The sequence below is a fragment of the Perca fluviatilis genome, chromosome 9, assembly GCF_010015445.1.
Source record: "Perca fluviatilis chromosome 9, GENO_Pfluv_1.0, whole genome shotgun sequence".
In the NCBI taxonomy this organism is placed as follows: Eukaryota; Metazoa; Chordata; class Actinopteri; order Perciformes; family Percidae; genus Perca; species Perca fluviatilis.
The window spans coordinates 2,841,268-2,867,137 of NC_053120.1; the positions used below are offsets into that span (position 1 = coordinate 2,841,268).

At 41.6% G+C, this 25,870-nt stretch overlaps 1 protein-coding gene and 1 long non-coding RNA gene across 2 annotated transcripts; one reads left to right on the top strand and one right to left on the bottom strand.

Annotated features, from left to right (window-relative positions):
* The first annotated feature begins 4,476 nt into the window (after nucleotides 1-4,476).
* LOC120565437 (GTP-binding protein Di-Ras1-like) lies at nucleotides 4,477-17,851 on the top strand. Its single transcript, XM_039811246.1, has 4 exons — nucleotides 4,477-4,642; nucleotides 10,935-11,119; nucleotides 12,114-12,284; nucleotides 13,845-17,851. Exons 2-4 carry the CDS (start codon nucleotides 10,982-10,984, stop codon nucleotides 14,133-14,135), a joined length of 600 nt encoding a protein of 199 aa, XP_039667180.1. The 5' UTR covers nucleotides 4,477-4,642; nucleotides 10,935-10,981; the 3' UTR covers nucleotides 14,136-17,851.
* A 701-nt stretch (nucleotides 17,852-18,552) lies between these two features.
* Nucleotides 18,553-24,703, bottom strand: LOC120565444. Its single transcript, XR_005640246.1, has 3 exons — nucleotides 24,560-24,703; nucleotides 19,717-19,890; nucleotides 18,553-18,743 (listed from the first exon to the last, which is right to left on the bottom strand). It is a non-coding gene; the product is annotated as an uncharacterized LOC120565444 (long non-coding RNA).
* Between the last annotated feature and the right edge of the window lie 1,167 nt (nucleotides 24,704-25,870).

The following is a 25,870-nucleotide window of genomic DNA, read 5'->3' on the forward strand; positions in this document are numbered from 1 at the left end:
TCTGGTGATTATCTGATGGTTAGATTTTGTAAAATCTGATTCTGATGATCACATTGTTTCTTGAGTTTTATGTAACCAAAGAATAGTTTTCTCTGAGTCTAAATAAACTGTTAAAACACAAGAAGTGGTTCTTACTTCACTAAACCAAAATCCAGTAAAAAAACATATTATGTAAAAAACTTGGGTCTGTGTGTACTGGGTCTCTGTGTACTGGGTCTGTGTACTGGGTCTGTGTACTGGGTCTGTGTGTACTGGGTCTGTGTACTGGGTCTGTGTGTACTGGGTCTCTGTGTACTGGGTCTGTGTGTACTGGGTCTGTGTACTGGGTCTGTGTGTACTGGGTCCTACTGGGTCTCTACATTATTTCCTCCTCCCAGAACAGCCAGGATCAAGTAGAGGTTTACAGTAACTGCATGGCCAAATTAATCCGAACACACGAGGCTACTGCCTCCCAAGTTACTGTATGACCGGTCAGTCCAACACAGTCAGTCTCCATAGCAACCCACCGGGGCTACATTTCCTCCCAGATACCTTCAGGGACATCACGAGGGCAGAAACTCCATCACTGATCTATGTCAGTCGAATCTTCTCTGTCCCAGCTCGGCTCCAAACACCGGACCAGCAGCACGTTACCGTGACGATCGCTACAGAGCCCGTTAGTAACCGGCAGGCTACAGACAACGAGATCTTCACCTGTTCAACTATAACTTTAACACACAGTGGGCGAATGTCCTGCTGTTTTTACAGACAAGTGAACTCACCACAGACAGACAGGGAAACACTGGAGCACGTCAGTCTGTAAACGGTGTAACCGTGTTGCTATGGTTTCCGTGTTGAAGGACATGTTTCCTCTGAACGGTGTGAAACAGCGTTGAGTTATTGCTTTCTCTCGTTTTATTGGCTGTGTCCCAGGTGATAGCCAATCAGCAGAGACGTGTCTGTAAACTTTTGGTAATATAAAGGCACTGCACACACAACAAGGTGTTCAACGCACCCCCGGTTTGCTATGTTTTGTCGGGGCTGAAGAAACTGCCATTAGATACATTTTCTTATTAATTGGAGTTGCCATAACGCATAGGTGTCATTTATTTATTTGGGGAGGTTACAACCCCAATAATCAGAATTGGGCTTTTTTCAAGACGTCTTTGTTCCTTTTTAATGTTTTTGATGCTTTTTTGGAACGTTTTATTCACATTTTCAATGTTTTTGTTGCCTTTTCTGACATTTTTGCTGCTTTTTGAAACATTTTTGTTGAGTTTTTCTTCAAAGTTTTTGTCGCTTTTTCTGAAATAAAAAAAAATCTAAAATTAAATCAGTTATTTAATTTTAATTTATGTATTTAATTAATTTACACATCATCAATTAAAGATGTGATGGAGAGATGCAAAAAAAAAACTCTTGATCTGGGCGCTCTCCTAATTTGTCGCCTTTTGACATTTTTTGTCTCTTTTTTTGATTCCCCCCCCCACCCAATCAGCAGAGACCTATCTGTAAACTCGTGGTAATAAAAAGGCACACAACAGGGTGTTCAACGCACACTGTCCGTTGTCCCACTAGAGGTGTGAATCTTCACTGATCTCCCGATTCGGATTATCATGTCAGCGATTCGATCCGATATCTCGATGCGTCACGATGCGTCAAATCCATGTTTCTATTAAAGCCATGGAGGAAATTTAATTCAGAGCTTTTCAAGCTTCAAAAAGCAAACGTTCTGCAGTGCTCTAATGCTAAATAACTTGGATACATAAAACTATACAGCACTGAGCACATGGCACCTCCTGAATGTGTTAAAATACCAGAATATGTAACCAGAAATGTTGTCAGGCCGACATTACATTGTAGCCTAAACAGAAATAATCGAATATGAGCCGGCCGATGACCACGATTCGATGCATCGATTATTTGATTAATTTCAACACCTCTAGTTTAACCCCCCTTCATTTACTGTTCACGGTCAAATCTGACCAGACAGTTTTAACCCCCGTTTCAGTTTAAAGAAACATTTTGTCGGGGCTGAACGTGGCCCTGGTGTAGGAAACTGCCAATTAGATCAGGGGAGAAAAGTTACACACTGAAGCTTTAAATAACTTTGTATTGATGATGATATTTGAGTGTGTGTGCGTGTGTTGAGAGGAACTCCTCAGTCCCTCTTTATTTTCCATAACTGATATTTAAGGGAAAACAAACTAAATGTAGCTTGGTGGAGCATTTGCTTTTCTGTTTTTGTGTTTTTTTCCTGCTGACGTGTGTGAGTGACGCTGATGGAGGTGGAGGTGTGAAGGGAAAATGTATTTTTACTCTGATGATGATGAGGATGATGATGATGACAGCGTCTAGGCTGAAAATAAGACTTCCGCTCTGCACTCACAGCCTTCAAAATAAAAGCAAAACACCTGTTTTTATTGCTTAATTTGTTTATTATAACGGTTTTGTTACCAGGGGCCTATTGCACAAAAGTAGAATAAAGAAATCCAGGATAAATGAAGAAGCGCAGCTTGACTTAGTGTGATCCACTCATCGCGGCTCAATCGGTTGCACGTTTGCCGAGCCAGGATAAGTAGGTGAAGCTATGTCAGCCAGGTGTACATAGCTGGGATAAGTGCTCGTTCACGGATTTCTTAAATAGACCACGGTATCGATCACAGATTTACTGATGCAGAAATGGAGAAGACGTGTGCAGCACATGTTTCACCCGCTGAGCAGCAGCTTCTAATGGAAGTTTACGAGGAGGTGAAACATATAAAATGCAAAAAGGGAAATCCGGCTGTTATCAAACGGAAAAAAAGCCCGACAGACAATAGCGGACCGACTGAATACGTATGGATTTAAAAAAAATCTACTCAGTCACTCCACGTTTTAATTGCTTTAATATGCTTGTTTTATGTGTTGGTTTTATTGCTGTATATGTTTTTATGCGCTAAATGTGCTGGTTTTAGTGTAAAGTGTCTTTGAGTAGCCTGTAAAGCACTATATAAATAAAAAAATAATAATTCTTGTTCCTGGGAAATTTATAAGGACTAGGCTTAATTTCAAAGCTTATTCATAATGCGAGAATATGTTTTACAACCATATTCACAGATCTCCATAAGCTATGTCTAATTCTAAATATCTTTCTACAATTAATGTTCATACAGAACAAGCATGACTGGACAAAAACTAGAAAAAGAAGTGACTTCAATACACACTGTAAGCATATCTGTAAAACAATGTAGCCTGTTATTATTCATGTTTTTTTTTTCTCACTCCCAAGCTCCAAGATGACAAGTGACAGCCCCAAAATAAAATAATTAAGAAGCTTTGTGGCGTTCCAACACATTCTCACTCCCATCTGGTAAAAAAGGACATTTGATCAGGTCCCATTGTCGTCGTTATTGATGCTAAAAGTCCGCTTTTAGAGTCCGCTGCACGGTGTGGGAGGATCCCCCTGCCCCCCCGCGTTGCACGGGGCACATTTCACGGGGACAGCAGCGGAGGAAGCCCATTTCCTCCGTATCGTCCCACTTTTTACCATTACCATCTCAACAACTGCAGTAGTAGGATTTAAATCAAACCTGTGACAGCAATAGTGACAAGTAGCCTAATGCATGTTAATAAAATGAAGCAGAACACATTCAGAAGACAACGGAATAACTGTTAAACACGTTTATTTCAGATCAGAGCGTCAGCTGATTTAACACATCAGACTCCAGGATTAATCTTAGCCTGGCTGTTAGCCTGCTCTGGACCAACCTGCTTTTGTGCAACCAAGTCAAAGCTAAATTCATCCAGGATAACCTGAATATCCCGGCTTAATCTCTTATCCTGGTTTTGTGCAATACCCCTCTGGATGGTTCGAGGAGTTCAACGTGTTTTTCGCTCTTTTGACATTTTGACGCTTTATTCATTTTCAACGTTCTTGACTCCTCTTTTTCAATGTTTCTATTGCTTTATTTTGGAACTTTAATTTTTAATTAATTTTTTTTTCAATTTCTTTTCATTAGTTTTTGACGCTTTTTAAAATGCAAATCTGATTTTTTTTAATTTTTTTTTTTTAAACATTTAAAACATTTTTAAGTTTTTAATGCTTTTTTTTACTCTTATCAACGTTCTTGACTCCCTTTTGTTCAAGGTTTCTGTTGCTTCATTTTGGAATTTGTTTTCACTTTTTTCGTCATTTGTGACGCTTTTTTGACATATCTTGGTTCCAGATGTTAATTTCTTTCTTCGGATCTGATTAGGAATCCGAAGAAAGGTTTGTGTATTGCTGTTTAGATCTTTGTATGTATTATTTTTTTGTTTTGCTCCTAGACATTGTATTGTGTATTTGTATGTATTTGGCTTTTATGATTATTTTTTTTATGAATCAAGTTTATTTAAATTTTTTTTTTATGTGTTTATGTATTGTTGGTTTATAGAAATCCGGCATTTATTCTGAAAATCAATCGTAAAAAAACAGGAGCGGAAGTCTTGTTTCCTGTTTTTGCCGGCACTGCTGGTGATGGTGATGGAGGGAGGAGGAAGAGGAGGAAGACGCGGGGGCTGATGGGTTTCTGATGATGATGATGCTGTGAGTCAGACAGCGGAGGCTTCAGGATGTCCACAGCCGCTCCAGAGTAACAATCCCCGGACACACAGAGACGGACGACCCGCTTGCGGAGACACGGTGAGTTGGCAGACATCACGCCGACACTCGAGCACCGACAGCGGGCATCGAACACACAGCAGCCCGGCGGCAGAGCTCCGCAGTCTGCCTGATTTCTCCGATCGGCCCGGTGCTTCCGTCCGGGGATTCTCATTTCATCACTGTTCACGTGTGTGTGTGTGTGTGTGTGTGTGTGTGTGTGTGTGTGTGTGTGTGTGTGTGTGTGTGTGTGTGTGTGTGTGTGTGTGTGTGTGTGTGCGCGCCCGACCGACCGGTCGTTACTATTGATGGAGATGGGAATCAGACTGATTAGCATGACAAGAGAAGATAATGAGAGTCTGCAGCCGATTGAAACTGAGAACAAAGCAACACTGTGCGTGTGTGTGTGACTCTCTCTCTCTCTCTGTGTGTGTGTGTGTGTGTGTTGTATAAGCATGTTGTGTGTCATGACGACAGAGAGGGAGACATAATGTCTGTCACTGCCTTTAAAGTATCATCACTGGAGGAGTCAGCATATAAATATCACAGGAATACTACTACACTTTAATACACTGTATATACTGTGTCATAGCTATCATTATAAATCATCCTAGGAGCCGCTGACAGACTCAGATTATCATTCTAAGTGTCTGACAACATTATGTAAGGATCCCTACAGAGATAGACCTTTTAAATATGCTGGCTCTATACACGCTAAAAGTCCTGATTATTTACATGGAGTCTGGTGGAGATATGCTGGCTCTATACACGCTAAAAGTCCTGATTATTTACATGGAGTCTGGTGGAGATATGCTGGCTCTATACACACTAAAAGTCCTGATTATTTACATGGAGTCTGGTGGAGATATGCTGGCTCTATACACGCTAAAAGTCCTGATTATTTACATGGAGTCTGGTGGAGTTTGGTGATGGTGATTTCGGGGCTGTTTCATGTTAAACTAAAAGGATCTTACTCTTTAACTAAAAGGTCTATCTCTGTAGGGATCCATCCCATAATGTTGTCAAACATTAAAAATCAAAAAGAACATCGTGATTACAGTATTTAACAGTTTAGTTCTGCGTTTGTGATGAAAAGCATATTTATTTCTGGCTCTGACGCTGCTGGTTCAGTCGGTGGTGTTTTCCCTGCCGCCCGCCTCCGCACAGGAAGTGACGTCAGATCAATGTGGGCAGGCAGGTAACCGCGACAACGGCCCTGCTGCTGACGATGACATATTTGCACGCCTCTCTTCTCCCAATGTATAAATCTGTGCGGTCCATCTCTCTCTTGAGCACCGGTGCCTGGCAACCAGACAGCACTCTCTCACACACACACACACACACACACACACACACACACACACACACACACACACACACACACACACACACACACACACACACACACACACACAGATAACATCCATAGTGTTTTTGGATGTAACCATGGGTGCATGTGAATGCACTGTGTGTCTGTGTGTGTGTGTGTGTGTGTGTGTGTGTGTGTCTCTGTGTGTTTGATTAACAAGCTGCTGATTGGTCGCTGCTCTGAGATAAGGAGAGCTGACGTCAGAGCTCTGACTGAACAGCATCGAGTCAAACCTGAAAAACGCAGTTGTTTTACATGAAGTCTGGTCTTTGTGTTTGTTAGAAGAAAGCATTGCAGGGTTTTTCCGACCATCATAAGGTTCAGGCCTATAGTACCCACGCCGAACAATGTCAAATTGTCACATTTTCTTGAGACAGTACCCCTAAATCCACCCAGCCAGACTCCAGGGAAAACACTGCATTGTGACATCTTCCTAACTGGAATGTCCGACTGTTTCTCAGGCTACATCTCACTACTGCTAGGTTTTCTTTGAAAAGAAATATCTTTTGCTACGTTTGCACTAATGCGCAGGGATGCACCGAATCCAGGATTGGGCTTCAGATACGGGCCGAATATTGGTCTTTTTGGCGGGTTGGGTTTCTGCTGAACCTTAGAATTTTCTTCCGCTGAACCCTACGCTTGAACTATTTGCGCTACGCTGGTCGCCATAATGACGGCGCTGTTGATTACGGGAAGGTGTTAACGTAGGTGGAGCGTTCAATGCAGCAGGCTGTGAGGTAGGGCTGGGCGATATGGAGAAAATCAGAAAGCACAATATTCTTGACCAAATACCTCGATATCGATATTGCGATATTCTAGGGTTGACAATCAATGCTTTAACTAAATATTTTCACACTTAGATTTTAGATAAATAATCATCAGTGATGTAGATATAATGTCTAAGTGGGGAAAAGGCAAATAATAGAACAGCTAGAACAGTCTGGTAAGTTCAGAAAAGTACATCACTTTACTGTAATGCAGCCTTTAAAACCAGGAAAAGACTCTTATGTCATATCACATTATTACGATATCCAAAATCTAAGACGACATCTAGTCTCATATCACGATGTCGATATAATATCGATATTGCCCAGCTCTACTGTGAGAAAGTGGACATGGAACTGGTGAGCAGAAAGTGTTGTTTGGCAGTACTTTCAGTCAAAAGAGTCCAGCTACATGTTCAATCTGTTCAATGCTGATTGGTCTGGTGGTGGCGAGAACCCTAAACTATACACAACATGGCCGCTGTTACAACATCTGGTCTGAAACATCCGAAACAATACGAGTTGTGCACGAAGGAATCTCCAGACAGCAGCCAGAATGCAGCAACTTCAGGTACGGCAAAGGAAGGACAGTCTCTGTTTACTTCATTAAGATGATTCAGCAGAATCTTAACCTCAAAAATCTGGATTCGGTGCATCCCTTACTAAGCCTTACTTTCCGAGCCCTAAGTCTGGATCAACAGCCGAACATTTCCCAGGTTTTTACTTCGGGAAACACACTACTCTAAAAAACACTAAGACGTTTTTGGCTTGTCTTCCTGTCGACATTTTGTTTTCTGGGTCAAAATTAAAAACATTTTTCTGACGTTTTTGTCATGCTTTCCCGACATTTCTGTCACGTTCTCCAAATTTTTTGTCACTTTCTCCAGATGTTTCTGCCTGTTTTTGGACATTTTTGTTGTTTTTTTAATGTTCTTTTATAATTTTTTCTCCAAATGCTATGAAATTGAATGAAAACACCCAAATTCAATGTAAGAAGTGAACTGATAATTTATTCTACTTGTGAGGAGTAACAGTTGTAGGGAAAGGTCCACTTTATTTTTTTATCTGGTTATAAGAAACCCAAATTTCTTTTAGAAAATGGGTCAAATTTGACCTGAGGACGGGCACCTGGGTAGCTCACCTGGTAGAACGTGCGCCCATGTATAGAGGTTTACTCCTCGACTCAGCGGCCGCGGGTTAGACTCCGTCCTGCAGCCCTTTGCTGCATGTCATTCCTCTCTCTCTCCCCTTTCATCTCTCCAGCTGTCCTCTAGAAATAAAACTGTTGGTCTCAGTAATCTTTTCCTCCTCTCCGGCTTTCATCAGCTCTCTTTAACGAGATGCAAAGCTCTAATCGATGCTTGTTACTCATTCTGCGGGGGAATACAGCAAGGCATGCTGGGAAACTCCCCCGAGGCCTCTGCTCCGTCGTCTTTTGTGATTCATTCCCGTCGGTCACGTTGTATCTGTGAAGACACGGAGAGAGTTCAGAAAGGACGCTCATTAGACGTGTTGAAATGTCACAGACAGAATCTGTTCATGTGTATCTTTAAATTATATTTTTGAGCTAAATATAGAATAATAAAGACCAAATCATAACCTTAAAGTTGCATTCCCAGAAGATTTCATCTAGTTAATTGTCTCTTAAGTTCAATTAAAGAGTGAGTTATAACGACAGTGATTGAGTATGACCCAGTCTACATCCTCAATGTTCCACATAACAGTGTAATATTAGTGTGGATGTTAATGTAGCCAGTGAGCCCAGTTGTATTCATGTGAGTTGATTTTCTGATAGTGTGTAAAATGAGCTGCGGTGCCCTCGAGGATAATCGCAGCCTCCTGGAACTTTACCACCACAAAACTAGAGACCGAGGGCGTTCAGAAGATGAATGGCTTTTTTACTTATATTCACAATAAGAGGGTTTCTGAGCAGTTTCTACAACAGAAGATCTGAGTAATTCCTCCACTTACCATTCATTTGAATTAGAGATGTTCCGATACCAATACCAGTATCTGACACCGCCTAAAAGGCTGGTATCGGTATCGGCGAGTACTGAGTTTTTGCACCGATCCGATCCCATGTAACTTTTGAAAATCTACTTTAAAGTTGGCGTTCTAACCTCCGGTGGATTTGTGAGGACTATGGTTAACTGCTCCTCAGATCTCTGCAGGGTAAATCCAGACAGCTAGCTAGACTATCTTTCTAATCTGAGTTTTCTGTTGCACGACTAAAACTACTTTTGAACGTACACATGTTGAATTGAATAAAGCTTGTGAAGAGCATTGTAGGGAACCATCCACATTATTTCTTTTGAAAATGTGGTTGAAAGATACCCAAATTTCTGATGTTTAAACTTATTGAAAATGGGTCAGATTTGAAGTGAAGAAAGTCTCTGAAGTATATTATCGGTTCCAGACGCGTCTGTCTCTGTTTCAGGAACTCACGTTTTGATTTTGTCTCAACGTCCAGACAGGAGAATGGGTCTGAGTTTTATGACCTTACACCAAACGATGGAGACCACGGGAGCGCCCTGACTCTAGCAAGACTCTCAGGGTTTCATTCCCAGATTGGAAATTAGTCTGCGGCAGTGGTCGGCATAAACCAAACAGTTTAACCCTCCTGTTGTCCTCGGGTAGCCTGAGCAGCCAGACCCACATCCAGATGTGGGGTCTGGGAACTCACCATTGGCAGGGCTCAATCCGAGGTGTGGGATAAACGGTTGTCTTTCAAATTCCCTCTGCACCAATAGGATAGCGCTCCAACCAATCAGAGCAACGCTAGTTGATAGATTAAACTTTAAACTCCGAACACATCTTCCTTTTTTAAGAATGACTTCAGAGCTGTTCTTTGTTCTTTTCTCAAAGAAAAGCTGAACTCCAAGTCTTCCAGAGTCGCAGCCAAAGCAAATTCCAGAAGACCGCTGTTCTCCAGCAGCCATAAGCCCCGCCCACCGACTCTAAACACGATGTGATTGGCCTGACTAGAGTTTCGTTTTTCCAGCTCACAAGCCAACAGAGAGTTGCTAGACTGGCCCTGGCTGCAAATAACATTTGCTGCCGCTAGGGGGGTCTAGATTTCTTGGCTAGTTCTCGGGTCAAATTTGATCGGAATTTTAAGTTTCTATATCACAAATTTAAGTCCAAAAACATAATGTGGATGGTTCCATACAACGCTCTTCACTAGTAAAATAAATGATCAGCTCACTACTTTAATTGAATTTGGGTGTTTTATTCAATTTTATAGCATTTGAAGAAAAAAAAAAGATCAGAGAACATTGGAAAAAAGTAACAATTTTTTTGGAAAAAACAACCCAAAAAGTGCATAAAAATCAACGAAAACATCGACAATAACATCGTACATTTGTGACAAAAAAACTGAAATAAACGTGACCAAAAAGTTGAAAAAGTGACAAAAACGTAAAAAAAGTGACAGATTTTTTGAAAAAAAGTCACCAAAAAAAGTTTTACTTTGAAATTTAGACCTAGAAAAAAAAAAGGCTGCACGGTCGATGGGAAGACAACAGAAGAGTTAACCTTTAACCCGAACCATGGGCTGCTGCGCTGGTTAACGGGGGATATAACGAGGAGTGGGACGGAAGCACTGCAGCTTATCTCTGGCTCATTGGCATGGAGATGTGCACTTGAAGCAGGCGCAGCGTCCAGCTGAAGGACTCTCCCAGAATAATACCACCAGAGTGGTTTTCATTTACCAGTTACTGCTGATGGCACTCAGCCTGATTACATTCAGACCAGTGGTCTGTTTCTGCCACGCTCTGTCGGAGTTCATGCTCACTTCCCGCTTTCCCTTTTACTTAAGTGTTCCCAGATATGCAATCTTCTACTCTTCATCTTATTTGGTTACTTTGCCAGGAAGGGTAATCTCCTTCCAGGAAAATATATATCTGAGTTATGGAAAAGGAACAAACTCTCTCCAGATCTGGCAACAGAGAAGCTAACATTCACTAACGTTCACTAACGCCCAAACAGAACAGTTCATAATGCTAAATATGGCTTTTAGCAGTGAAAAATTAAATAAGTATAACTTCTTCAACAGTTTTGTTGCTTTTGTGCACAAAAAAAAAAAAAAAAGGACAATTAAGGTACAATAATACTACTTGTCCTGAGACAGACAGAGACACACACACACACACACACACACAGATTTATAGTTAGATGATACTACTTTCCATCTCGTCCTCAGCACACAGGTCAGTTATCCAGAGCAGCAGGCGGACTCCAACTCCCAGAATGCCCGAGCAGAGTAACGACTACCGGGTGGTGGTGTTCGGAGCCGGTGGCGTCGGGAAGAGCTCGCTGGTCCTTCGGTTCGTCAAAGGCACCTTCAGAGACACCTACATCCCCACTGTGGAGGACACGTACAGACAGGTAGGACATTACACACCGTGGAGGACACGTACAGACAGGTAGGACATTACACACTGGAGGACACAGACAGGTAGGACATTACACACTGTGGAGGACACGTACAGACAGGTAGGACATTACACACTGGAGGACACATACAGACAGGTAGGACATTACACACTGTGGAGGACACATACAGACAGGTAGGACATTACACACTGGAGGACACATACAGACAGGTAGGACATTACACACCGTGGAGGACACATACAGACAGGTAGGACATTACACACTGGAGGACACGTACAGACAGGTAGGACATTACACACTGGAGGACACGTACAGACGGTCTCTCATTTGGACTCGGTCTTGACTCGGTTTCGACTAAGGCCTCCTTCACACTGGCTGCATGGCGTGAGCGTGGCATTTCTGTTGCGTAGCGGCTGCGTGGCGTTTTCTATGTCTTTGCACACCAGAAAGGTGTGACGCGTTTTCCATAAACATAAACATATACGGATCTGATTACAGCAAAGACAACGTCGGCAGTATTTTCTGTATTGACTGTGCAATATTTGAAAATTGATACTTATTTATTATTTTTTCAAATTACATTTATATATCTGCATTTATATCAAAACCTAGAGACTTTCAAACATCAAAATGTCATTTATTAATATGTGTTTGTGTCAAAATGACATATATAAACATCTTTTCCTATTCTATTTTGACTGGAAACGATTCCAACACGCTTGCGCGTCGCATGAAAAATAGGCATCTGTCCTATTTCTAGCATGCACGCATTTTCGGCGCGGCTGAGACGTGCGTGTCACGCAGGCAGTGTGCACGCTCTAACCTGTTACCATGGGAGCCAAAATTAAAACGGACACGCCACGCAGCCAGTGTGCAGGAGGCCTAAGTGGACTTGACTACAGCCCTGCTGTGGTGTTGTCATTTAAACTCTTGTACGAACTGATTGGCTGAATTATTGATGAGTACCTGTTGGCTGTCTCTGCAGGTGATCAGCTGTGATAAGAGCGTCTGCACGCTGCAGATCACCGACACCACAGGAAGTCACCAGTTTCCCGCCATGCAGCGCCTCTCCATCTCCAAAGGCCACGCCTTCATCCTGGTCTTCTCCATCACCAGCCGCCAATCACTGGAGGAGCTCAAACCCATATACCAACAGGTCAGTCTTCAGTTCCGTTTTAAGGTCCACTACAGACTTATATGATACAATACATATAATGTATATTTATTTGTCTGATATCACTGTTTTCTACCAAAGGTTTATCTTAATTAAGTCTCCTTCTCCTTCACCAGAATATACTATGTATCCATCGTATCATCTAGTCCTAGATATCTGATATCTTCAATTCTGTCAGATGTGGCACATTTAGCACGATTAGCTACAGTAACTTGTCCTGATTTACCATGTACATATGAGCTTTGAGGCTCTTTAACACTGAATTTCAAATAAAATACTGATTAATCAGTTTCAGTAAAGCGTAGTACAACAATGATGAGTACTTTCTTCACTTGACTTTTTCATTTTAGAACATTTTTACCACATGTAGGGCCCTGTTTTGTGGTGTTGGACCCCAGGAAGACCAGCTGGTCGTCAAGGCGTCAGCTAATGGGGATCCTTAATAAACTCAACTAAACTGTTTTAACGATCTAAGCGCATGGCCTGAAGCGCCTGGCGCAGGTGTGTTCAGGGCGTGTCCAAATCCATTTTTGCTAGTTTGTCGGCGGTAAAAAAGTGTCCGTGTGCCGGGCGCCTGGTTCTAAAGGGTGGTCCTTAGTTAATCAGAGGTGTGTTTTGGGCGTAACATGCAATCAACCAATCAGAGATCATCTCCCATTCCCTTTAAAAGCCAGGCGCGTTTGGACCTTGGAGCTTTGCTTTTATGATGGAGGATTTGCTCCGTAATATTTTTATTTGTAATCTTCTGCATGTGTGTGTGCTGCTGTGTGTCCCTGTGTGTGTAACAAGCATAGTGTGCGCGCGCTGTGCACGAGCCTAGGAGCATCTTACTAATGCTCTGTTAAAATAACAATGAAATGCTGCGTTATTGACTTTAGACCAGGTTTTTGTTGGTCAATGGAGCGATCACTTCCCACTGCCTCAAGATAGCAATATGCCCAGAATGCACCTGAACACACCTCCATGTAAGACCAGCACGCCCAGAATGCACCTGAACACACCTCCCTCTAAGACCAGCATGCCCAGAATGCACCTGAACACACCTCCCTGTAAGACCAGCACGCCCAGAATGCACCTGAACACACCTCCCTGTAAGACCAGCACGCCCAGAATGCACCTGAACACACCTCCCTGTAAGACCAGCACGCCCAGAATGCACCTGAACACACCTCCCTGTAAGACCAGCACGCCCAGAATGCACCTGAACACACCTCCCTGTAAGACCAGCACGCCCAGAATGCACCTGAACACACCACCCTGTAAGACCAGCACGCCCAGAATGCACCTGAACACACCACCCTGTAAGACCAGCACGCCCATGGGCCTCAGATGGGAGCAGTTGCATTTGCTATTTAAACAACGTGGGCGCTGGACGGGAAATTGACAACTGCGTCGGTCTTAAACTAGCAAAGAGACTTGGGTCAGGGTTTGCGCTGCTCTGCGCCAGGTGCACGATAGGGCCCATTAAGTTTAAAAGCTGTAAAGCTGCCTCATGAATGCGCTGTAGAAATGTTGTGTTAACTTTACCCCTTATCCCTCCAGGTGCTGGCCATCAAAGGTACCGTGGAGTCCATTCCCATCATGCTTGTGGGCAACAAGAGTGACGAGACGGCCCAGCGCGAGGTGGAGGCGAAGGAGGCCGAGGCTCAGGCAACCGCCTGGAAGTGTGCCTTCATGGAGACGTCGGCCAAGACCAACTCCAACGTGAAGGAACTGTTCCAGGAGCTGCTGTCCCTGGAGAAGAAACGGGACATGAGCCTGAGCATCGACGGCAAGCGCTCGGGAAAACAGAAACGAGCCGACAAGCTGAAGGGGAAGTGCAGCATCATGTAGAGCGAGCGGCGGCGGCGGCGGCGGCGGCGGAGTCGCTGTTGAGATGTGGAACAGCAGAGGCTGGAAGGGAGGGGGGGGTCTGCTGATAAACTCCAGTAGAGACTCCCCCTCCCGCAGATGCGTCTTGGGTGGCTCTCCTCCGTCTGTCTGAACACTGAAGCCCAGAGGAACAAAATGACGAGACCGACTGATAATGGATTTATACCAGAGCCTCGGGGCGCCTCCTGGCCCTGAACTGGATTGTGTTTGTGGTCCCAAAATACTTTTAATAAACACATACACCCCCATTTAACTGCTACCGCCATAAAACTAATATTATGAGAAAGGAATACTCCACTGATTTTATTCTGAATCCTGAGCCAAAGCCATGAATGTAACTTAGATAGATAGAACTTTATTTATCCAAATAGAAAATAGTGTGCCGCAGTTGCAGAATAAAACGTGCTCAAGCTCTGATTTGTTTCAGCAGCTCCTACAATTCCCAGGATTTGTAGCAAACACTGAGATGTAGTTAAAGTTCTGCACGGGTCTGAAGCTGAGACTCAAGCAGAGCTTGAGACCCTGACACGTACCATAAGTTCTAGGTCATTTTATTTAATCTGTTACTAAACGTTAGGCTGAAAGACTAACGCAACACATTAGGTACACTATTGTCTGTCACAGTGGGCATTGCCTACTTGCAACCCAACCTTGGCAAAGTCAGAAAAAAGATAAATTAGAAGATACGTGAACCCAGCCAGAGACCTGAGCTTTACCTAAACAAAATGGGCCAAAACCAACTAGTCAGGTTCAGGTTGGACAGAGCTCTACAGACTCCTCGATTTCAGGTTGACAGAAGGGATTGTCGTTAGCAGGTTGCTAACGAGAGTATAAATCCATTCAAGAGAAGTACAGAGTTGCTAACTTTAGCTTAACATCTGATAGCAACAAGGCTTTTTCAATCGTTAACCTGTAACCCCTGAAAAGAATGGAACTAGCTAATGATATACTAACTCTTGGCCTTTGATACATTAATTACCTACATTATAGTAAAGCTAGTTAGCTGGACCTGCTAAGGTAACAGCTTAAATTAAAGCAGAGCATCCAATCCTTAAACTTTTTACTCTTGTGATTTTGGGAAGACTAAAATGAGTCACCATCCTCCAAACTTGCTATGCTAAGACTGGACAATCATGGGGTTTACTGAATTAGCAGCAGTTCGAACATCAACGCAAAGAAAACATTGTTTGAATTACTAAACGTTATGCTAATATACTAGCCACTTAGTCGCCTTGCTACCAAGCATACTTAAGCTTCACAGCCTTCACATGTGACTTGGCTGCCCCCTGGTGGAGGAGGGGAGCATTTGTTTTTAATAAAGGTTTTGCATTTCTGCGACCACATCTTGTGATTGGCTGCCTCGTGACTCTCCACCATGTATTGATCATAAAGGCAGCCGTTAAACAGTTTCAGATGAAGCTGAAAAACAGTGGAGTATTCCTTTATCTAAAAAGATGAGTGACATTTCCATTATGATCGGTTCTTGGTGGCTGATCGTAAACAACAGGACGTCTACACACACACTACCGGTCTTTACGTCCACATAACACAGAGCCGACAGACAACGGCAGTAAACGTCAAAAGGCTTTCCAAGATTCTCACACACGCCTTTCCATCGGTCAGACTCACCGGACACAACATCCATTTGCATTGACAAGTAGCCGCTGAGCAGCAGCAGATGAACGAATAATTTACAGGTATATGAGTTAAAGGAACATTGCAACATTTTCGGGAACCATCTCCAGAGTCAGGGGTTTTCAGTTTCATTGCTGTGTCCAGTGCAGAGAGACTTGTTTAGCCTAGCTTAGCATAAAGACTGGAAGCGGGGGGAAACTGCTAGCCTAGCTCCATCAAATGTTACATGTTGGCATTTAAGCCTGAATTGAAAAGGCAGTATTAAAAAAAACTAAAAACATTCATTTCCAAATTACAGAAGCCTTGAAAGGCATGGCGATATAAAAAATTGATATAAAAAAGTTTATCTTTTAGATAGGGGATAATATCTCCTACGTACGACCTAAACCTTAAAGGGCGAGAAAGTTGTACAGAAGAACGATTAGTGCACGAAACAAAAAGGGAATTTAAAGTTCAGCCAAATGCAGCATTAACAAAAGGTTTTACATTCTTAGTCAACTACAAATATCTTCTATAAAACATGATGGAACTGTGCACCCCCGCCGACGTGGGTTTTACTGCGTTTGGTAGTTAACGCTGTAATCACTTGGAAGCGATATTTAAAATGTAAATTTCACAGTTCTCTGGTGTACCTTAGCACTAAATGCAGTCTAACTGGAATTATGTTGAGCCAAGCCATTACGCAGATCAGCGGGTTAGCTTTTGTGCAAATAGGAATTAATTATTTTCTCAGATTTAGCAAGTTCAAGCATTATTCGTTTGCATTTTGGAAGATGGAATACAGAAATGTCCTTGCCACCCACACACCCCCCCCCCACCCCAACGCAAGGAGCTGCGTCGAACAACCAAAGTGCAATACAACATTTGTAACAGGCCAATACTTATAAACCTGTTCAACAGGCATAAACCTGTAGTAAACTTTATTTCAATCTGACCCCTCTCTGCAAATTGCTAAAACGAAAGTGGTCTGTATGTAGTCTTTAGTTTAGCAAAGTCTCAGCTGCTTGCTGAGCCTCTTTCTCTCTACTAGCGGTCCACATGGCTAATTCATATTCACGACAAGTTATCAGACTACACTTTGAGCTTATACTTTCTACTGCTCCCCCCCCAGCTTCAAGTTGTGTTGTATAGTCTCTCTGCACTGACACCTTCCTCTGCAGAATCAAGACAAGGTTTCTAAATGTTGGACTGTTCCTTTAACTGGCAGGAGAGAGCAGCCACTGTATATTTATAATGCCTTTCCTTCCACTGTACTTGACAGTTTGTTATATTCCCTGAACATAAGTGATCTTAAAACTTTACGAAGCACAAACGCAACAAACTAAAGTCGGAGAGCAGCACGTTCATCCTGCAGAACATCTCCTAGATTATTTACACAGCAGTGAGTCCACGCTGATCACATTTTATGCACTTTTGTGAAATGCTCCATGAGTTTCTTTCCACTGTAAAAAGCTTTCCGACATGTTTTTGTGTTAGCACATCCTCCCTGTTACATCACTCTGGCTTTAGCAATATTAAAATAGCTGCACTTTGTATGTAGAAATGAATAACTTTAACCTGAACTTGTTCATGTAGTTTTCATAAGATCTGGGTACAAATATGATTGAATGAAGGGATTGTTTGACTGGAGAAGTTTGGGTACTAGACTGTAAAAAAAATAATGTAGGTAGCAACCTTTTAATTTATGTAAATGTTATCTCTACATTACAGCCTAAATTGTCTTTTAAAGTTTCTTTGCATCATGTTTGTGTAAACCAAAAGGGACAACACTAAATCATTTTTGTGTATTTGATATTGTCATTAAGTTATTTTTCTAAAGAGTAAACAACATCCGAAACAGCAACGTGTGATCGGATGGTTGTTAAAACAAAAGAAATCTGGCTGAAGGTTGTTTTGGTCTTCTTTACTCCTAAAAATGTTTTTTGGACATACAGTGCCAGTGACACTCCGTTATGTGGCTTCACTTTTGTTTTGAAGGTAGATGGAAACTTTTCTCATGTGAAGAAAGTGACTGAATAAAAACAGCGCTGTTGTACAGAAAATCTTTGTTTCTTTAATATGCAGATGATGAAAACTTCTTTTATATTCACACACTTCAGATACAACTGAAAATAAGTCCAGTGTCACCATCCAAGTGAACTCCTTCCTGAGACCTTTTAGCAGAGCTACCATCGCTGCGTCAGAAGCTTAGCGCTGCCCAAGACGATTGTGATTGGTTTAAAGAAATACAACCAACCCAGAGAGTTTTTTTGCCCCTCCTATCATAGTATGCATCTGTGTTGTAGCCAGACCTTCCTCCACAGTGCTGTGGAGATAGAGCTGGACATTAGAGACTAAAGCCCTATTCGCACGGGATAAGTATTACCTGGTGACCTCCGGTCATTTGTAATAATCGCGGAGGTTGTCTGTGATCTTAATCCCGTGCGAATCGGTCATGTCTGTAATTTGTAAAGTAATAATTCCCCCGCAAATGACCTACCATATTTCGCCGAAAACGGAGGTCCTGTGATAATATTAGTCCCGTGCGAATCGGCATCTCTGTAATTTGGGGTCTAACTGGCTGCGTTGTCAATTATAAATGAAAAGTTTTGACATCATATCCGGGGGATAATGTCTGTAAATTTGAGTAAAATACAGACTTCAGTTATCCCGTGTGAATGCGCCAGACGAAATACAGACGTGTGGGGGTCATTTATAAACTACAAGAGGTCCCCAGGTAATACTTATCCCGTGCGAATAGGGCTTAAGTGTGGAGCAGAAGGAGAGGAGGAGTCTCAGTGTGTCTGTAGAGACTGTGTAGAAGGACAGAGCAGCAGCAGAGCAGTCCAGATACACTGATGATACTCTGTCAGATCCAGAGGAACACACAGGGATGATGGACTCCACATACTGTCTCAACACATCCTCCTTTCTGATCACTAAGACGACTTCCATCTGGTGAGAGAAGAACAACAGAGGAGATAAATGAGTGTTTCCAGAGACTCTGTTCATCAGCTGTCAGTCAGTGAAGCAGCACATCCAGTATAAAGAGCAGCAGAGACTTCAGTCCTGTTCAGACAACAAGTGGACTGGCTGTGTAGAGCAGCCTGCTTCCTTTCCGCTCTCATGTTAACGTGTTGGAGTGAAGCTCACAGACCTGCAGAGACTTTTGGGCATCAAGTCTGTTGACTGACGATTTCACTGAAGTAAACAGTGGAAATAAACTGCTGAGGTCCTGAACGCATCATTACTGAAAAAACAGAGGCGATCACTGCTCACTTTAATGATGATTTACTGCTGTTGGGTTCAGAGCTGTTAAAAACCATCTGAATGTTTCATCTTTTAAATATTACATGATAAATATGTAAATATGGAGTCAGTTATGAAAATATTCAGACAAAACAAATGATAGGACAGATATATGATGTTAGAGACTGAACAGTAAAACATCAGCTGATTATTGGACTTCAGCAGAGCTTCTGCTCTGTATGAAGCCCACATAGTTACTAAATGTAATGCTGGTTCTATGTAATAAGAGCCAGGGATTTGCAGGCTTCGGTCAGACTGATCTCAGAGCTGTGACAAAGATGAACTGATCAGTTGTTTAGTGTTGAAATGAGAAAACAAACAGATCAGATTTGATGGTTGGACAGTTTGATGTCTCTATGCATGCGGAAATGCCGTCAGCTGTAATCCAGATTTATTTCCTGCAGACATGAACACAACAACAGTGGTCTACAAATCAACTCAAAACACATGGTCACAACAAGCTTCTGTCTCATCTGATTGGCTCTCTGTCCTCTCTTCTCACAGCTTCACTGAGAATGTTGGAGGTTTACAGGAAATACAGGATCTTTGCTTTGATACTAACTGTATTTAGTTCAATACTGCTGAGACCAGCATGGACTGACTCCAACCCTCTACTTACTCCAGAGTCTCCAGTCGATAGTTTTGACTCTTCACAAGATCACACAGATGCTTCTCATCTGAATCTTTCAGGTTGTCTTCCGACAGGTCCAGCTCTCTCAGATGGGAGGGGTTGAAAGTCAGAGCTGAGGCCAGAGAAGCACAGCCAATCTCTGACAAACTGCAGGAGTCCAATCTGAAAATAGAATGATGAAGATCAAAATCAATTTATAATCCAATCAATACTATACATTGAGACTTTAAATAGCTGCTTTCGGAAATATGCTTGTTTTGTTTTCATCTGTGTCTGTTTGTGTGTCAAAGAATTTTTTTCTACTTTAGCAAGTAAACTATCAATTTAAAACCAATATTAGTTCAGATTATCTTCTGTATAAAGATGTGACCATTTACCAACAATTATGAACATTAATTTACTTTAATAATTAACAGTGGATATTTTCTACAGTTTCTTTAGCAAACACTAGTTTTGATGCTGATGGCATTGATAACGGTCAACGGTGCTGTCACTAACGTTACTACAACCTGTTTCTTGCAGATAGTCGAATTACTGAGAATACGGTTTTTAAAAAGTAATATATGAAGTGAAGCAAATGATGACCGCTGCAGGGCAGCTAACAAACTTTAGCTGTCGGCATGAAGGAAACAAGAACGAGCTTACCAATGATAACGTAAGCCTTTTGGCTAGGTGGATGTGGATTTTAAAGTCACATTAAAACTATTTCCCATCCTTCTTCAGATTTCCATCCGCAGCCTGTCACCCCCGTACTAATGTTACTCAGTACATAGCATTAGCTCCTTATCTTAAGGCCTCAGAATGCCTTGTGTTTCTCACTCCCACTACCCACTTCACATGTGGGTAGGTCAAGGTGAGAAGAGGGAGATAAGCCCATGTGAGCACAATACATTAACTGACCTCAGAGTCTCCAGTCTACAGTTAGGACTCTGCAGTCTTGCACACAGACATTCCACTCCTGAATCCTTCAGTTCATTGTAACCCATATCCAGCTCTTTCAGATGGGAGAGGTTAGACTTCAGAAATGAGGCCATGACTTCAGTCAGTCTCATAGAGCATACAGGCAGAAATTCTGTGATGACATAATAAAAAGATTTGAAATATAATCAAATCTGACACGTTTATACTAAAACAGGCTATCATTTTGATCAAAAAGCAAATTCACAAGGGTATGATGTTATGGGATTAGTTTTGTGACTTTAATTCCAAGCAAAACTTCTCAAGTATCAAACAAAAAACACTAACTCAAGCCAAAAAACTGTCACCTCAAAGGTAAAACTTAAAACTTGCAAACAAAACATTTGTGTAGTTGTAAACTATTGGTCTTTTATTTGTTTGATATTATGTCCTTTTGTTTACAGTTCCCTCTGCTTCTTTCTCAATGATCAGTCTTTTGCTCTCTCCATCACGTTTGCAGTCATGCTCTTAGCTTTCTCGTTTGCGCTCCCTGACTTTTTGCTTGCGATTCTGACACAAACATCTCGCGTGGGCGGGTCTTACAGTGGTGCGTCCCCATTGGCTAATGAGAGTTAAGGGGAAAGTTTGAGTGACAGCTCAGCCTCAGTGCAGGTAAACTAACGTTAGAGACTCAGAGTCTGGTCTGGAGGACACACAAGCCACTCCACAGCGGATTCCTACAAGATTAATAAAGTGTAAGTATTATTAATATATATATTATCTGTGATCTACATTGCAAGCATGGTTACTAGACATTTGTTGTTTCGTTGTGTTAAGTGACTAGCTAGCTAGCTAGTAAAGTTCAGAGGATGTTTACATATACTATATGTATACAGATGAGACCATTTAACAACAACAATTATAAACATTAAATTTACTTTAACAACCAACAGTGGACATTTTCTACAGTTTCTTTGACAAAAGTCTTGTGACTGCAGACTAAATTTATTACAAGAAAAATGAAAATATAAACAAAACCAACATTTATAACTTCATGGATTAAGATAGTTTGTACATAAATTAGGTTCAGTTGTTAATTAAATCAGAGCTGAGACTAGAGATGCACAGCTGATATCTGAGTAACTGCAGTTCCACAATCTGAATAAAGAGTAAATGATGTAACCTCAGAAGACCGGTTTGAAATCATCCAAATCAATAATCTGTTCAGAGATGAAGAAGGTTCAGAATGTAGAAGTTCAGAAGATGGAGATTCTAAACACCTGAACCCAACAGGATGACATCTCTTTGTGACAGGACAACACATTCTCACTCCCATCACGTCAACAATAGCCGCTTGGTCAGGTGCCTGGCACTGGTGTCACTATTTGAAGCTCTGGCTTTGGACGTTGTTTAACTGACATGAGGCACAGGAATGGGACAGTTAGGTTTAGGAAAAGATCATGGGTGACCAAGCGTCAGTATTTTATGAGTTGGAAGTGGGAACGGGTTGGACAGGAAGCATCGTACACATGTTAATGTGTCGTTGGTCACAGATCAGACACGACTAAACATACGTTAAACACTTGCATTTGGAAATATGCTTCACGCTCTCCCAGTGGTCCTGTTTGGGAGTTTTAACATTATTATAAATCTATAAGTTCTGTATAATAATAATAATAATAATAATAATAATAATAATAATAATAATAATATAGTGTTTTGAAGGTTTTATATAAAACGACCTTCTTGAAAAGGCCTTGGATGTCTTGAAGATCTTTTAATTATTTATATATAATAGTGTCTCTGTCATGTGTCTCAGTTTGAGTTCAGACTGAATTTGTTCAAACTGTTCAGACTGACACAAACATTCAAAATTTCATTTATTTTTATATTCAAATAATATTTGAATTTTTAATGCTAAAATGCAGCCTGTTATTAATATGCACTACACAGGCTTATGCATAGTCAATGCCACTATTAGCATAATACATAATAATACATTTTATTTGGCGGACGCTTTTCTAAATACACAAGGACATCTTACATGTTAAAGGGCATACAAGAAGGAAATAGATTAAAATACATTAATCCTCATACATTTTACAAAATAGACATCTGAAAATGCTAAAAATGTCAGAAAAACAGTAAAAAAGTGTCAGGAGGGTTTCTATGGCGATTTAGTACTATGAAGATTTAAAGATTAAAAGCTTTCTTAAAAGGGTAGGTCTTTAAAAAAATTGTAAATGAATTTCCTGTGTCTGCCTGTCGAATGTGGGAGGGGAGGGCATTCAGGAGTCTCGGTGCAGAGCAGCTGTAGGCCCTGGCCCCCATCAGGCCCCCATCAGGCCCCCATGGTGGAGAGGCGGAATGTTGGTGACAAGGAGGCCAGTCGAGGAAGAGCGGAGGGAGCGAGCAGGGACATAGCCTGGTAGGAGGTCAGAAATGTAACTAGGTGCGAGATTATGGAGTGCTTTGTAGATGATGAGGAGGGTCTTAAATTCAATACGGAAGTGCAACATGTGGTTGTTGTTACACATTCTGTCCACTAGAGGGACTTCCAAGATCAGCCTGGCTTTGTAGGAAAACTACGTCATGGTGCATTGCTTTTCTGCAAAAGCTTTGTTTACATACATTTTCCACCACGAGTACACAGCTACAAACATCAATCAACAGAAATGTCTATAATGAAACATTATGTAACAAGTGTATTGAAACGGGTCTGTTGTAAAGGCTAACTGTGCTCGATTAGCACAATGACATGTTAGAAAGCACAGTCGAAATGATTTGTCATAAACTAAGTAACAATAGGGTTAATCACAATACTCATGGCATTGATAACGGTCAACGGTGCGGTCCCTAACGTTACTACAACCCGTTTCTTGCAGATTGTCACATTACTGAGAATACAGCTGTTAGATAATATATGAAGTGGAAGCCAACACTGAATGCTGTAGGGCAGCTAACATAAACTTTAGCCGTCTCCCTGAAGGAAACAAGAACAAGCTTACTAATGATAACATAAGCATTTGGCTCGGTAGATGTGGATTTTAAAGTCACTTTAAAACTATTTCTCATCCTTCTTCAGATTTCAAACCACAGCCCATCACTCCCCCCTGTACCAACGTTACTCTGTATGTAACGTTAGCTCCTCAGCTTAAGACCTCACAATAGACTCATTGGAGATGAGCCAGGTCTGCGCAGAATCGATCACCGGCGATCGCCGCCCAATGTATGCCCGTTAGATTTGTGTCCGATTTGATCTGACATCATTCACACATGGGCAACGCTAACCTCATGAGATCAAGGCGGCCGCAGGTTTAAGATGCACACAGCGCAGTTGCTTTTCACCGACTGTAAGACCCAGGGGCATGCTGGGAAACGCCGGCCTCTCAGCTGATCTAACAGCTGATTGGTTCACAATCGACTCAAAATGACATTTTATATAAAGTTTTTATTGATTTTGAAGTGGAGGGATTTGAACTGCTATTTGTCTGATTTAAAAGGTTTATTCTGTACAAACCACACGTGTAGCAGGTAGTTACGTTTAGAAGTCAGAGAGACTAAATCTGTTCAGATTATGTTAATTAAAATCAACAGATCGCATGTAGAGCATTTTGACAGCTATTCTGTCAAAAACTGGAGACCATGTACAAGCTTATATATGGGTCGGATAACATTTTATTTGGGAGCACAGTGTTTGTCACATCCTGTTCAGTCTGAAGGGTGCTGGAAATGGTTGGAAACTGTCCGACTTGACCGCACCTTTTGTCACCGCCCCCTGTTGCTGTTGCCTGCTCTCGTCCACTTTAGAGGCGAGGCGCATTTCATCTTGAATGAGCCTACTGCCTTGTATTTCTCACTCCCACTAAAAATGTGGGTAGGTCAAGGAGAGAAGAGGCAGATAAGCATACGTGAGTACAATACATAAACTGACCTCAGTCTCCAGTCTACAGTTTGGACTCTGCAGTCCAGCACACAGATACTCCACGTCTGAATCCAGCAGGTCGTTGTCACCCAGGTCCAGCTCTCTCAGATGGGAGGGGTTGGACTTCAGAGCTGAGGCCATGACTTCAGTCAGTCTCAGACAGTTCACAACCACAAAGTCTGTGATGGCAGATAATAAAAACATTTAAAATATGATAAAATCTGACACTTTTATCCTAAAAACAGGCAATCACATTTTGATCAAAAAAGCAAATTCACAAGGGTCTGATCTTTGATTCAGAGATGTTGAGGTGAGAGGTCACAGGACCCCTTTCAAAATATCCATGCCATACGGACAGATCTAAAAAAAAAAAAAAAAAAAACATCCCTATTCCTTTACAATAATTTTTTGGTAACTTGTTTCTCTCTTTTTTTAAGCCACCTTTTATTGGCTCGAGCTTAATAGCCTCCAGTCATCCTGGGCAAAAAAAAAAAAAAAAAAAAAAAGGATTGGGGAAAATTGAATTAAGACTCCTGCTTAATTTATAGTATAACTACAATATCACTTCTTCTGATCTTGAGGAAGATAAAATCCCACCACTGAAGTGAACCTACTGAGCTCTCCTTCACTGGCATAATGAACCTGGAGGTCGCCAGCAGCTGACTGATCAGCTGATGTCACAGTAAATCAAGACTAATTTAAAAAAAACAAAAAACAAATGTGGGCTATCATTTTCTCTTCCCATCATATACATACTGCACCCATTATTAAAGTCTCAATGTTTACATCAAGAATTGACCCCAAAGCAGTTACATTAAAGGGTAACCACCGTTTTTTTTTTCAACCTGGTCCAGTTTTGGTCCAGTATTGAATGAGATCGCAATGATGGGCTGGCGCGAATCAAGCTACAATGTAACCTTATGGGGCAATTGTGGAGCCTTGGTTTTTGTTCAATAAAAGTGATTCCAAGTTGTTGAAATCATTTAAATATTGAGCCATTGCTTTGAAAATCTTTTAGATACCAGGAGCCTTTGGTTTCTGTAGCCTACTTCTTAACAAAAGAATATATAATCTATTGATAATCTCTTTGCTGTGCTGCTCTCAACATCCAAACGGTCCAATCCTTCTGGGAGAAACTCGTATGTTCTGACTATCTACAGTCTGGCAGGATTACCTCACACTGGGTCTACTATCGTAGATATTTTATTTCATAAGTTTATCTATGGGTCTACTATGGCAGGAGACCGTAAATAATGGATCTCACGGGGAACCAGATGTAAACTAACTGGAATCATAAGAGATAACAGACGTAATGTGCAA